At 37.4% G+C, this 14,455-nt stretch overlaps 1 protein-coding gene across 1 annotated transcript; it reads left to right on the forward strand.

Annotated features, from left to right (window-relative positions):
• Positions 1-12,440: 12,440 nt before the first annotated feature.
• LOC125218058 (stemmadenine O-acetyltransferase-like) lies at positions 12,441-13,574 on the forward strand. The gene has a single exon (XM_048119655.1). The coding sequence runs from the start codon at positions 12,441-12,443 to the stop codon at positions 13,572-13,574; it is 1,134 nt and encodes a 377-aa protein (XP_047975612.1).
• Positions 13,575-14,455: the final 881 nt, after the last annotated feature.

A 14,455-nucleotide genomic window follows, 5' to 3' on the forward strand; every position in this document is an offset into this window, starting at 1 on the left:
AGTTTACAATGATATCTAATCCTTAACAACACATCGAAGGCACTAGAAAATCAATACAACTTCAAAATAGATGAAATAAACATCTCAAGAAACTGCATTCACGTTCAGAGATTTATACCTGAAGATCTAACCGTTCAAATTCAATTTCCTTCGGTCAGAATGAAGAACCACGAGTCTTCTACACCGGTTAAAATTTCAAGTCGATCGGACAATGTTTGGACATCCAATCAAGACAATACCCGAGACTGCGCAGTGCAGAAACTTGGAGAACACTCTTTCCCCCTTCTTTCCTTCTACACGTTTTTTTCTCTCTTCTCTCAATTATTACTATTCCTACACACTTGGTAGGTATTTATAAGTTCTCCATTGACCTATTTAAGTAAATAAATGAGCTAATACATTTGGGTCTTTTTTCCACAAGTTGGGAGCACTAACCCAATAGTCAACAACCTCTACGTCGACTGCAACGACGCTAGCATCCCCTTCTCCGAAGCCGAAGCCGACTGCGATCTCTCGCAAGTCATCACCAACCAAAACACTAAATATCTGAAGAAATTTACACCTATTTCCGCTGCGGCGGCCTCGCTGTGGGGATCAGCATCGCACACAAGATCACCGACGAATTATCTTCTGTCTTGTTCGTCAACACCTAGTCCACGGTGGCCAGAAACGGCTGCAATGGTGCGTGGATCCCGAAGTTTGACGCCGCCACCTACACTCCGCTGCTGGACGTCCTAAACAACCTACAGCCCCCATCAGGATTGAATGAGGAAGAGGTCGCCACCAGAATCCTCATGTTTTCAGCGACAGAAATCGCCGCTTTTCTATTAAAGATACTATTGAAAATTTGATATCCATAGAATGCTATCCTAAAATCAGTCGATGATAAAAGAGAATGATTTAGTTATTTCTTTATATAAGTTAGATATTATTGTACTACTATTGATTTTTGTTTTCACATGTCCCTAAAACAATCCAAATATATTGGTCATTTTTCAGTTGCATTCCAGATATACAGTTGGATAAGTTAAATATAGTGCACACTCGGCGATCCACTTGATACCATCCCTCAAACCACCCAAATTTAAAGCCCAAATACAATGTTCGTTCGGTTATTTTCAGTTTCAATCCATATATGTTGTTAAATCAGTTAAATTTATTTCATGGTTGGCGTCCGCTCCAAGGATTACATCCTAAAATCCAAATAATGATTAAAGGACTGAGCGATGAGACTTATATAGTGATTTAGTTCTGTCTTTACCATAAATCCTAAAACCTCAACTCTTTAATTTACCTCGATATGGGATAATGTTATTTGTGTTTCATTTGCCAATAAGGTACATCGGAGGCGAGCATCATCCGAGTCGTGTCGAGGCACTATCGGCTTTTGTATGGAGCATGTATGCAGACATCCGATCCGACCCAGGTCAGATCTACTTAGTGTATAATGCGGTAAATATGAGGAGCCGGAACGACCCTCTCTCTCCAAACATTTGGTAACTTCATATTATCTCCGAGGGTGAAGGCGGCGCTCGGGGAAGGCGGAGGCGAGCTTATGTGGAAGCTGCGGGATGCCTTAAAGGCTTTTGACGACGGTTATTTGGGGCGGCTGAAGAAGAGGGAGATGCAATTGGAAGAGTTAACGGCTCTGGCTCAAGCCAGTCAAGCCGTGAAGGTTATATTCTCCTTCACGAATATGTGCAAGTTTCCTTTCTACGAAGAGGATTTTGGGTGGGGCACACCCGACCGGGTCATTAACATTGGCTCTCCTTTAAAAAACATAGCTTATTTTATGGAAACAAAGAGTGGTGGTGGAATAGAGTTATTGATTCAGTTGCCCAAATCAGAAATGGACAAAATTGAAGCTCGTTTAATGTTAAAGAGTAGATTAAAAAAGAATAAAATGATGAATGTTCTATCATGGGAAAATCATAATTGTACTTGTTTGAACCAACTCTATGTAATTACTAGAAATAAATTGACAAAAAGTATTTATCGAGCTTGGTTTATTATTTCAATCGCCTCTTAATTATATTTTGAAACATTAATTTAACTTAGACATATTTATTTTTCAGAATTGTTAAGATTTGTTTTGATTTATTTTATCTAGATATATTTTAATACTTCCTCCTCGTAGGGTCCTATTCTAATGCTTATAGCACCCTAATCCAAAATCAAGACTAAATCTCCACCCTTGGATTTTAAAATGAGTGGATGAGATTAAAGCTCACAAATCTCAATAAATAGTAGACAAAATATCAACAAAAGAGTAATATCGTCATTATGTTATCATATGATAATTTTCGTGAGTGTTTTTTTATATCAACATTGTATATTACAAATATCAACAATATGACATTAGAATATCAATACAAGGACAAGAAAATATCAACACATTTTTATTGAGATTGGACGTGCATAATATTGAGATTTTGCCTACAATATATTGAGATTTTTTGTTGCATTTGTTGATAAAAGCTGCTTATCAACATGTACGAAAATTGAAATATAATTTATCAAATTTCATCACCCGAACATCGTCGGAACATATGCAATTGAGATCTCGTTGGAATCCTTATTAAATTATCTTTAATTTGATATATTTTTTGCGAAAAAATAATTTAAATTGAGAGAGTTACGTAAATTTAAAGATTTGACATGATTTTGAGGAGAGAGAAAGTCGTTAGTTATAATTACTACATATAGGATTTGACATTAATACCCTTTTAATTTAATTAATAATTATTTAAATTTAAAATATATTACACATGGCATTATATTAACCACAAGATCTTCTAATCTAATGGTTGAAAATTGATCTCAATTTGGAATTGGTAATTAGTTAGCAATTGATTACATCCCCTTCCTCGTATTATAAACAAGGGCGGACCTAAAAGATTATGAAGCAAGCCATGAAAAATGAAAGCAAAGAAGACTTAAGTTGAGAAAAGGAAATATTTTCACTGTTTCATTCAATGAGTGCAGCTGCTGTCAAACTCTATACATATATAGATGCAGGGGTTCAGCACCTAAGATAATAAATCCTAAAGGCATCAAATAACTGATTACACAAAAATACAAATCAAGATGGTAAGTTCTTATCTATAGTAGCTGCATCCTTCTTCTTACACACGTTCTTCACACTCTTTGTAAAACTTGTTTCACTTTCATTCGTTGCACAAGATGATGTGGATCGGGTTGCCACACCCCCTCAATCCTAGCTTAGATTGCTCGACCACTCCAAGTTTTTATCGCAATCTGATGAAGGATTGGTGACTTAAAGGTTTCATCAAGATGTCGGCTATTTGACCTGAAGTAGGCACATGCTTGAGCTCCAACTCATTTGCCAAAACCTTGTCCCTCACAAAGTGAACATCCAGTTCAATGTGTTTAGTTCGTGAATGAAGAACTGGATTCGAGGCTAGTGCTATTGCACTCAAATTGTCAACCCAAACAATATAACTTTCGTTCTTCTTTACCTTCAGCTCACCAAAAAGTGACTGCAACCAACTGATTTCTGTTGCCACATGCGCCAAACTACTATACTCTACTTCTATGCTAGAACGAGCTACTACTCTTTGTTTCTTCACACTCCAATAGATCAGATTCTCACTGAAATAAGTGCAATAACCACTTGTTGATCGCCTATCATCTAAGTCCGAAGCCCAATCAGAATCACAAAATGCTTTAATGCTTCTTCCACTTCCACCTCTTATGTGAATCCCATGATTCAAAGTCCCTGAAAAATATCTGAGGATCCTTTTCACTGCTTTCCAATAAGAGTCCAGAGGTTAAGCCATATACTGGCTCATTTTGTTAACAGCAAAATTGATGTCCGATCTTGTGATTGCTACATATTGCAGTGCACCAACCGTGCTTCTAAAAAGCTTAGCATCTTCGAAAGGATTCCCAACTGATTTTCTTAAATCACTGTTAGAAACCATGGGAGTAGGACACCCCTTTGCTCCTAACATGTTCACTCTCTTTAAAAGATCTTGAACATAGGTGGATTGACTAACATGCAGGCCATCTTTAGTTTTTAAAACCTCCACACCAAGAAATAGATTCACCTCCCTCAGATCTTTCAAAAGAAATGAGAGTGAAGTTGAGAAATAACAGTATGAATAGAAGAAGGAACATTACTAGTGATGAGCACAACCATGCCAACCCCAACACCACATCTGGTCCATGGATTGGCAAAATATGCAATGTGACTGTAAAGGTTTCCTGTTGAATTCGCAACTCTGTCGCCACACTTGCAAAAGCACACACCAATGATTCGCCTTTCACTACTACCGGATCCTTGTCGTCTCTTCCCATATAAACCAAAAAGGTCGTCTTACAAACGTGCCTGGGCACCCATTTCTCCGGGCAATACCAGCACAGGCCTAACCTTGTACACTCTGCCTTTTGAGCTCCGGTCAATCGAAGCACCGGCAATCCTGCAAAAATCTGTTCCCTTCGCTGGGGGGGGGGGGGGCTGGAGCGGTTCGGTTGAGGCTCTGAAAGTGTCCGCTGCCCTGGTTGGGGACCAAGCTGGTTTCGGCCCTCACGAGGCTGCCATGCTCGTCGCAGGAAGGCTGGTTGTGTTTGTTTTTTTATCAATAGCTGCAATGAATTCCAATGCTAAAGCAATGGCGGCCGCTGCCGACGGAGGATACAGAAACTTGACCTAATTTCGAACTGGCTGCTGCAAACCGTCCAAATATAGGGTCACTAGTCTGCTGTCGGGAACTCCCGAACTCTATTCAACATCCCCTCAAATTCCTTGTTGTAATCCTCTAACGACCCAGTCTGACATAGTTTGGCCAGCACCCCTAAATAGTCCACAAAGCATTTGGGATCAAAATGACAGCGGACATCCTCCAAAAGTTCACTCCACCTTGCCGCCGGGTTGCCCTCGCGATAATTAAAAACTCATTCCGCTACCGCAGGTTCAAACAACATAACCGCATCGTGTAAACGATATTCTTCAGGAAGCATGAAATGATCGAAGTAAAATTGAACTTTGGAGATCCAACTTACAGCATTCGACCGATCGAAACGCGGAGGCTTCATCTCTAACCCTTTTGCCTTGTCCGTGAGCTGGGTACCCACTGGTTGTCGATGTCCGGGCAGATCCCATGTTGATCCCCTGCTCCAAAACTACTGCTCCTGGGGCCGAATCCCCCATGAATCCATTGCTGGGGATGTGCGTGTCGTGGCCGGTAGATCCCACAACGAGTGATGTTTCGGTTGGAAAGACTACTGCACGATAGGAGGGCATAGCGAACTGGACGGCCCACTAGGGTTATTACGAACCCATCATGAAACCCTAGGAACGGTGCACTTGCTGCTAGCGGCAGAGACGGCACTGCAACATTCACTACCGAAAAAGGAGGAATACTGGGCATCGTGACCTCCACAACCGCTGCGCAGGATGGTTGTACGGTGGTTCCTGTTCCGGCCTGAGCGGATGGCGTGCGGAAGGCAGGCGACGATCGAAGTCATCCATTCTCGCCTCAAACCTGGCCATGCTAGCCACCAAGTGTTCGAGCAGAGTCTTAAATGGATCCAAGGGCAGTGGATCCGACGCCGAAGAGATTACCAGATTTGAAATAACGGGTATGGAACTCATAGGATCTGTTCGCCCCACACCGAGCTGATTACTTGACATGAGTTCAGCAATGGAATCACCAATTGTTAAGGGTGCTGTCCCTTAACAAATTTTCGACGTCGACGAGAAGATACTGTGGACGTCTCGAGCTTTCCCCGAGATCAGCTCCAAACTAGGGTTGCGATAAAAATAAAGAAGACGAGAAAATTGATAAAATATGTTATTTCTTGATTAACAATTCATAACGCAACTCCCTTTTATATTCTAAGAACCCTAGATGATTCGACTGTCTTTTGCGATCCGGGAAAGAATCACCAAGAAAACCCGGAAAGGAGCTTATTGGGCTCGACTCAAATATTTAAATAAATCAGTCCATAATGCAAAAAATAAAACATCCAAAAATAACTAATATTATACTAAGCAAAATTAAATGAGCGTTGCTTTCTCCTCGGGCGGTCATTGATCCTCTTAGTTTCTATCGGTCTTACTTCTTCCTCCGCTGTGGCGAACTCCTCTGCATTCTCCTCTGCTCCGACTTCCCCCATCGGTGTATCCATGATCAGAGTTGGGTTTACCTCCGTATCAGCGCCCCTGCAGATGGGTGTACCACGTATTAATCAATTCTTGATCCAACGGTTCACCGATATGCGCAGGGAAACAACACGTATCCAACTCCAGGCCCATTTGGTTGAAGAGATCTGGGAACGTAATGGAGTGGGAACATCATCATGATATGCGAGGCGGTGTTGTTTGTGTGATGTCGATAATTCTCGTTGTATATTTTTTTTAATGAAATAATATTTTTTTTCTAATAATTATCATACGATAATTTTTATTCCAATCCAATTAAAATATACCAACAATTGATAAAATAATATGATTTGTGGCCGTGGACAAGTCTACTATTTGGCTTGACAAGTTTTTGTGGTCAGTGGAAAAGTTTTTTTTGGTTGTGTCTTGAGCATGTCCACATTATTGTGGACACTCTTAATAGTTTCTTTGTTTTTTCATTAAACATTATATTGTATCCTCCGTTCTGCCATAGTTGAAGGGTTTCTTTTCGGCACAAAATTCTATAAAAAAATGATTATTGTGTTAGATGGCGGGAGAGAAAAGTAATAGAGAATAAAAAGTAGAAAAGTAAATAAAGTAGAAAGATCAAAGTAAGAGAGAGAATGAAGTTGGAAAGGAAATGTGAGTTAATTATTTCCATTTAGGGAAATGACTCAACTATGAATGAACTTCTCAAAATAAAAAATATGATTCAATCATGAAGGAACTTCCTAAAATGGAAAAAATGACTCCATTGTGGTAGAATGGATGGAGTAATTGACATGTATTTTGTGTGCAATTTATAGTTTTAAAACTTATTTAACTATATATTTACTTGTATGGTACTCCCTCCGTCCCTGAAATTTTGTCACATTTTTCCATGTTCATCTGTCCCATAAAATTTGTCACATTTAACTTTTTACCATTTTTAGTAGTGGATCCCACATTCCACTAACATATTCTCATGCACATTTTATTATAAAACTAATACTTTAAAAGTAGGACACACGCCCTACCAATTTTTTCAACTCACTTTCCATTGCATTTATTAAAACTCCTGTCTGATCAAACTGTGACCATTAAGGAACCGATGGAGTAATAAATTGTTGTCGTGTATATATTTGTGAGTTTCAAACTTGATTTACTACCACTATTCTTACTTAACAAATGTGAATTCACAATTTCAAATTAATTAGTATGAATAAAATATTAATTGGGTCGTGTAACACGCGGACATGATACTAATACTAATGTACATTAAAAGTAAAAACCATAAATCCCTGCATTTATATGGGATGAGAATAAGTAGATTAACAATCTGGCTATTTTAATAAAAAAAAATGGAATCATAAGTTTAAAGTTGCACGCATATAAGTTGACGTTTTGAATTGAATAGAGGAATAAATTTATATTAAGAAAAGTTGAAAAGCGAACGTGTGAGGCGTGATTATTTTTTAAGTTGGACATATACTGAAATGCATCATTAATTTTAAATTAAGAAGAGTTGAGATATTAGTTAATTTCTGAGTTGGATGTTTTAATTTTAATTATGAAGAGAGTGTGCGATGCGACATTATAATTATATGGAATAAATCCATGTTGTCTAGAACAATTAAAACCAAAAGAAACTATTGATATATATACTTCATCACATGGAGATGTCAAACTTTTTTTTTTTCGTTCAACTCAATATGTCTACTTTCTACATTTAGGAATAAATTTCTCTCTCCTCATTCTAGTTTATCATACTCAACTATTCACCTAAAATCTCGTTCCATTCAAGAATGTGGACTTCTTGAATGAGACGAAGAGAGTACTAATTATTAAAACTATGCATCGTAATACTCCCCCGGTCTTCATTAAATTTCCCACATTTTCTTATTCAGACAATCCCTAATAAATGTCTCATTTCACTTTTACCATTTTAAAAGTGGACTTTACATTCCGCTAACTTATTTTCACTCGTATTTTATTATAAAGCTAATATAAAAAAATAATACCCACATCCCACTAACAAAATCAAATTTTTTTTAAAAATCGTATAGGTCAAATATGTGACATTTAAAGAAGGCCGGAGGGGATAACAAAAATAATACTTCTGTTGTCCCAACTAAGTTGGAGCATAACTTTTGGACTCGTAAATTAAGGAATTGTCTTTAGTAGATTAAAATAAAAATAAATAGGAGAGAGGAATAAAGTAAGAAAAATAAGAAAAAATAAAGTGGATGATGAAATAAAATAACAGTAACTTAGTTGGAACGGATGGAGTACTAATTTTGTCTGACAAATAAACAAGATCTATATATAGGGATGTCAGTACAGCCTGCTAAATTTAGAGAGTTAAGGTTGGAAATTTCTAACCCGATAAAATTATAACCTGATTAACCCGCAACCCAAACAGGGCAAACCTGAAGGGCTAACCTGAAAACTTGATAAAATGTATGTTGCTTTGTTTGTTTTACTCCTATTTGACACTTCATGATTATTTTTATAATATAAATAACTAAACAAAATAACCTTTACTTTTGTACTCAAATATGCATATCAGTCCCTCTGTACCACAATAAGAGTTACATATTGTCATTTCAATTCGTCCCACAATAAGAATCTTACTCCCTTTGTCCCAAAAGAGTATGACCATTTGGTTCGGCATGAGTTTTAATGCATGATTGAAAAGTAAGAGAGAGATAGAAAGAAAAAGTTGTTTTTAAAGTACTGTTAGTGGAGAAGGGTCCCACTTCATTAGAGAGAAAGAAGTTTATAAAATTAGAAATTTCATATTTTTCAGGGACAGACTAAAAAGGAAATAGTTAATACTTTTCAGGGAGGGAGAGAGTATTTCACTTTTCCATAAATTTTAAGTTGGTCTCACATTCCAATAATTCACTTCACTCACATTTATTATAAAATCAATATAAAAAAGTGGGTCCCATATTCCATGAACTTTTTCAACTCACTATTCTCACATTTCTCGAAACCTGTGCCCACACCAAATATGACTCCTATTGTTAAGGCTGAGCAAATACGGTATATTGTCTCGAAAAAATTTTATCGTCATTGTATTGAAAATATCGATATGAAATAATTTTATATCGTTACCGTATCAAAAGTTTCGGTATACCAGATTTCAGTATATCGAAATATCGGTATGGATAATATCTATATCGTTACCGTTTCGAAATTTCGGTATATCATACTGAATTTCGGTATGCCATTCTAAACAGTATATCGAAATTAAATGGATATCTATTTATGATTTTAGTGTTTCAAATAAATATTTTTTGAATATAAAAATAAATTAAATGGATATCTATTCATGAATTTAAACTTTTAATCTTAAAAAAATAAATTATATTATTATTATAACGGTATGTATCGATAATGCAATACGTATTGATTTTCGATATATTTTGGTACACAGATAATATCCTTATATATTGTATATTCGATATAAAACGGTATACCGCGGTATAAGAAAATTCATATCGTTATTGTATCTAAAACCTACGATTCGATATTGTATCGTACCGAAAATTTCGGTATACCAAAAGTTCCATATATTTTGATATTTTTCAATACGATTGATGCAGTATTTTTTAGAACTAGATAAACCTGCAAGTATACAGAGTATATATAGTATAGCTAAAGGTCAGTACCGGATATCGAACACGGGGAAGACGAACACAAAGTGTTTATCTTCTGCTAAAACTCAATTACTATCTGGAGAACCGAAAGATTTGAAAACTTTTGAAAACTGAAAATATTTGAAAGCAAATAACAACTATATGCAAATAAAACATAGAGATAAACGATAGAGATAAGGGGAATTCCAGGGATGTGCGTTCACAGTTATGGTTATACAAATTCCAAACTACAATACCCTAGCACAGTTATTACTTTGATAGGACGAGTCACCTAGTTTATTCTCATGTGATGCAAACGTTGATTACAAGATTAGGTTGTCAATCCTAACACATAACTCCATAAAGCTCCTAAGACCCTTGAAAAGTCCTCACTCTCAATTAACAGTGTCATTTTAAGGGAAGCTAACTGTAGCGTCCACTAAGTGGTCCTAACTCGCTAGAACTCTCTCACAGTTATGAAGCAAGTTGTATTAAATCATACATAATTGTGTCACTCAATCATGTAGCATCAAGATTACTTAGGGAAGAAACAAAGTAAAAACAAAACGGATATTAAATAGAAAACTGGAATTGTATAACCAAAGTAGTTACTAACACATTCCTAGAATCCTATGAGTTTAGTTACACATAAACAAATGGATTGAAGGGAAGACAATTTGAACATAAAACTAAAGCAAATAAAACCTGTAGGTTGAATCCTTGTCGTTCTTGATGTTCTTGAAATCCTTCTTCAACTCCTTGTCCAATGACGTACTCTAACTTTTGATCTCTGGGAATTATTTTACAAAAAGAAGCTCTCGAATTAGGGTTGGAGGAGGAGTCTTGGAGACTCCACTTTTGGGGGCTATGGAAGGGTGAAATCTATAAATTAGGTTATGAGGTATATATAGGCTTGAGAAGGATAAAAATTTGGTAAAAAGTCTCCTCCAAGCAATAGGAAATATGGAATTTTCATTCCCAATAGAAGAAGGAAAAGATTTGGCTTCACAATGTAATATCTTATTTCCTTCTTTGAATTTCCGCCTAGACTGCATTCGACAACTTTGCGCGACTTTGGTAGAACGGCCATAACTTTCTCCACAGAACTCCGATTGAGGTGATCTTGATACCAACTCTTTTCAAAACAAAGATAATGGTGTGTAGAACTCCCTTATCAGACTTCAGGATCACCTGCAAATTGAGTTTGAATACAGCTGTCGTGCGCCGCGTTTCTGTGGCGGGCCACCGCACCTTGGCTGGTGGTCGCCGGACATTGATCAGAAGCTTCTGATTCCTTTTGGCGGTCGCCAGGCGTGTCTTTGTCACCGCTGAGCGCCGGGGGTCGCCGGAAGTGTTGCGGCGGTCGCCGGATGCTACCTGAAGCTCCAAATTTCCTACTTCGCGTTTTTAACTCCCTTTTTAGGCTCAAATATGCACATTTCTCACAAAACACGTCAAAATACCAAAATGTATAAATATGCAATTATTGGACATGTAGAGTGACTTTGACATTAAAAACGGACCAAATAATGGCCTTAAAACCGTGCAAAATCCCAGCATATCAACGATACGATTGATATACTATTTTTTCGGTATATTTACCTAGCCTTACCTATTGTTACACCCATGGAGTTTTAAAGATAATAATAGATAAATAAATTAGAAATTTCAAATTCACTAGAAAACTATTTAAATTTATAAACATGCTTTAAAAAATTTTGAAATACGTTTATGTTTTATTTTATTTATACAGATCTTAAATTTAGTCTTTGATCATGTTTGAGTTTAAACCTATATCTCAATTTTATCATAATTAAATGTTTTACATCCTATAAATATAACTAATTTTCATCATTATGTATTTGATCGATCATATGTTAATTTTATCGGCAATCACCCGATCTTTTAAGGGTTATAGTTGAACTTTTATAACATGATTAGCCCACACCCAATTGACCCGCAATCCGAGTGGGATTGGTCTAAAACCTGTTGGAGTAACCTGATTTACATCCCTATTATATATCTTCAAGCTCGTAACTAAAAGTGTGTATTATATTGTAATGGTACACCACTATTTTTTTACTCCCTTTATCTGTGAAATAACGTCTATCTGTGAAATAACGTCCTACAGTATTTTGCTATTTCGGGGTGTCTGTTTGTTTATGATTTAAAATCTCATTTACTTTTTTTCGTTCTACCGACCCCACCATTCACCTTATGCTATACACTTACATTCTATTATAATATCAAATATATAAAAGTGACATTCATATTTCACTAACTTATTTTCCTATGATTCTTCATAATTTCAATTAAATTCTTAAAATTTGTGTTGAGTCAAACTACTATAAATGTTTCTCACGGTGATTAGTACACACAAAATGTCAACTTGTATGCGTGCAAAGAGCAACTTTAAATTTTGATCCTCCCAACTAATTTAAAGATTACACCTATTATACAAAGTTAGAGAATGTGGAATATCTCAATTCCACGCAGCTAGCTTCCCTTATATAAGTGTTGGGGACGATCGGTTTTAGTAAATACATAAGTGAGAGAGAGAGAGAGAGATGGAGATAGAAAGTAGGGTAATATCAATAGAGACTATCACACCATCTTCTCCAACTCCAAAATCTCTTCAAAAACACCAACTTTCATTTTTTGATCAAATTATGCTTCCATCATTCAGTCACTTTGTCTACTTGTACTCATCGAATCCCAAATTTTCCAATTCCGAAAAATCAAAGCAACTAAAGAAATCCCTATCAGAGGTCCTCACCATATACTACCCCCTCGCCGGCCGCATCGTCGGAAATCTTTACGTGGACTGCAACGATGCTGGAATCCCCTTCTACGAGGCCGAAGCTGACTGTGACCTCTCCCAAATCATCACCACCCGAAACCCTACAAATTTGAAGAAGAAGTTTCTACCAGCTTTGACAACGGATGATCTTTGCCTGGGCATTCAAGCCACATATCTCCGCTGCGGCGGCCTCGCCGTGGGGATCAGCCTCACACACAAGGTCGCCGATGGGATATCTATTATCTTGTTCGTCAACACCTGGTCCGCCCTCGCGAGAGACAGAGACGGTGCGTCGCTGGTGAAGTTGGACACGGCCACCTATGCTCCGCCGCTGGACATTCTCCAGACCCCTTGTGCAAGACTATTGGACGAAGAGGTGACCGCCAGTAACTTGTTGTTCTCGGCGCCAGAGATCGCTGCTCTCCAGGAAAGGTACACCGCGGGTGGACTGGGCGGGCGTTGTCCGAGCCGGGTCGAGGCACTAACGGCTTTTATATGGACCTCCTACGTGTCGGCAGTCGGCATTAGGGGTCAAACCTGCATGGTGTATAATGCGGTAGACTTGAGGAGCCGGGCCGACCCGCCTCTCTCTGTACACCAGTTCGGTAACTTGGTTTCATCATCCAAGGTGGAGGCGGTGCCCGGGGACAGCGGCGTCCAGCTTATACGGAAGATGAGGGAAGCTTTGAAGGCGGTGGATGCCGGGTACGTGGCTGGGCTGAAGAAGAGGGAGATGCAGTTGGAAGTGCTGAGCACTGAAGCCAGTAGAGCCGCGGTGGATAGATTCTTCTTCTCAAGTCTATGCAGGTTTCCTTTTTACGAAGCGGACTTTAGGTGGGGAACACCCGACCGGGTCATCAGGTTTGGCATGCCCGTCAAAAAATCGGTCTATTTTATGGATACAAAGAGTGGGGGTGGAATTGAGGCACTCATAAAGATGACCAAACCAGATATGGACAAGCTTGAACCTCTTTTAATAATGTTAAAGACTGAGTTGTTGTAATCTTCAAATTTCATATACTCCTATATTGCATGTGGTGTGGGAAATCGCAATTGTATTGCACTTGTTTCTAATTTATTATATACTCATTTCATCTATATCAATAAATTTCTTATTTAGACTCGACGATTTTTATGAAAATATAAACGAAATTAGATACAAAAGTTAACTATTCAAATAGTAATGTAGATTTCTTAACTCATACACAAAATATCACATAGTTAAAATAAGAACCAAATTCAAATAAAAATAAAAATTTATGTATTCCTTTACCAAAAAATTATTTTAGTTAGTTACCAAAATTTTTGTACATTTCGTGAATTTGTAGGCAATCAAATTAATAGTACTACCTCCGTCCCTAAAAATTTGTCTCATTTTTCTATTTCCGTCCGTCCCCCGAAATTTGTTTCATTTCACTTTTACCATTTTTGGTAGTGGACCTTATATTCCCCTAACTCATTCCTACTCACATTTTATTATAAAACTAATATATAAAAGTAGGACCCACAATCCACTAGCTTTTTCAACTCACTTTCCATTACTTTTTTAAAACTCGTGCCGAATCAAAGTGGGACAAATTTTACTGGACGGAGGTAGTATTAAATAAAATAGATGGATCTCCTACAGTATAAGGTGATTTTTACCACATGAATCCTGTGGGTTGCATCGAGCTATATGAAACCCATGATTTTTACCAATTTAACCTTAGTTTTGAGTTTTGATATCTTCCATTCTATGTGTGCAAGTGTGTATATATAGGGGAGCATTAAACTACTTTCACCCCTTTAGATACTATTTCCTTTTAAATATCATTCATTGGATGAAAGCAGTGGAGGGTCCAGATTAAAAAATCGAATTTAATTCCGTCCTACATTATTGGTCTC

Source organism: Salvia hispanica, chromosome 4 (genome assembly GCF_023119035.1).
Source record: "Salvia hispanica cultivar TCC Black 2014 chromosome 4, UniMelb_Shisp_WGS_1.0, whole genome shotgun sequence".
Lineage (NCBI taxonomy): Eukaryota > Viridiplantae > Streptophyta > Magnoliopsida > Lamiales > Lamiaceae > Salvia > Salvia hispanica.

Bases quoted from the DNA above. Each gene is read 5' to 3' on its own strand.
- LOC125218058 (XM_048119655.1), top strand. From the start codon at position 12,441: ATGCTTCCATCATTCAGTCACTTTGTCTACTTGTACTCATCGAATCCC.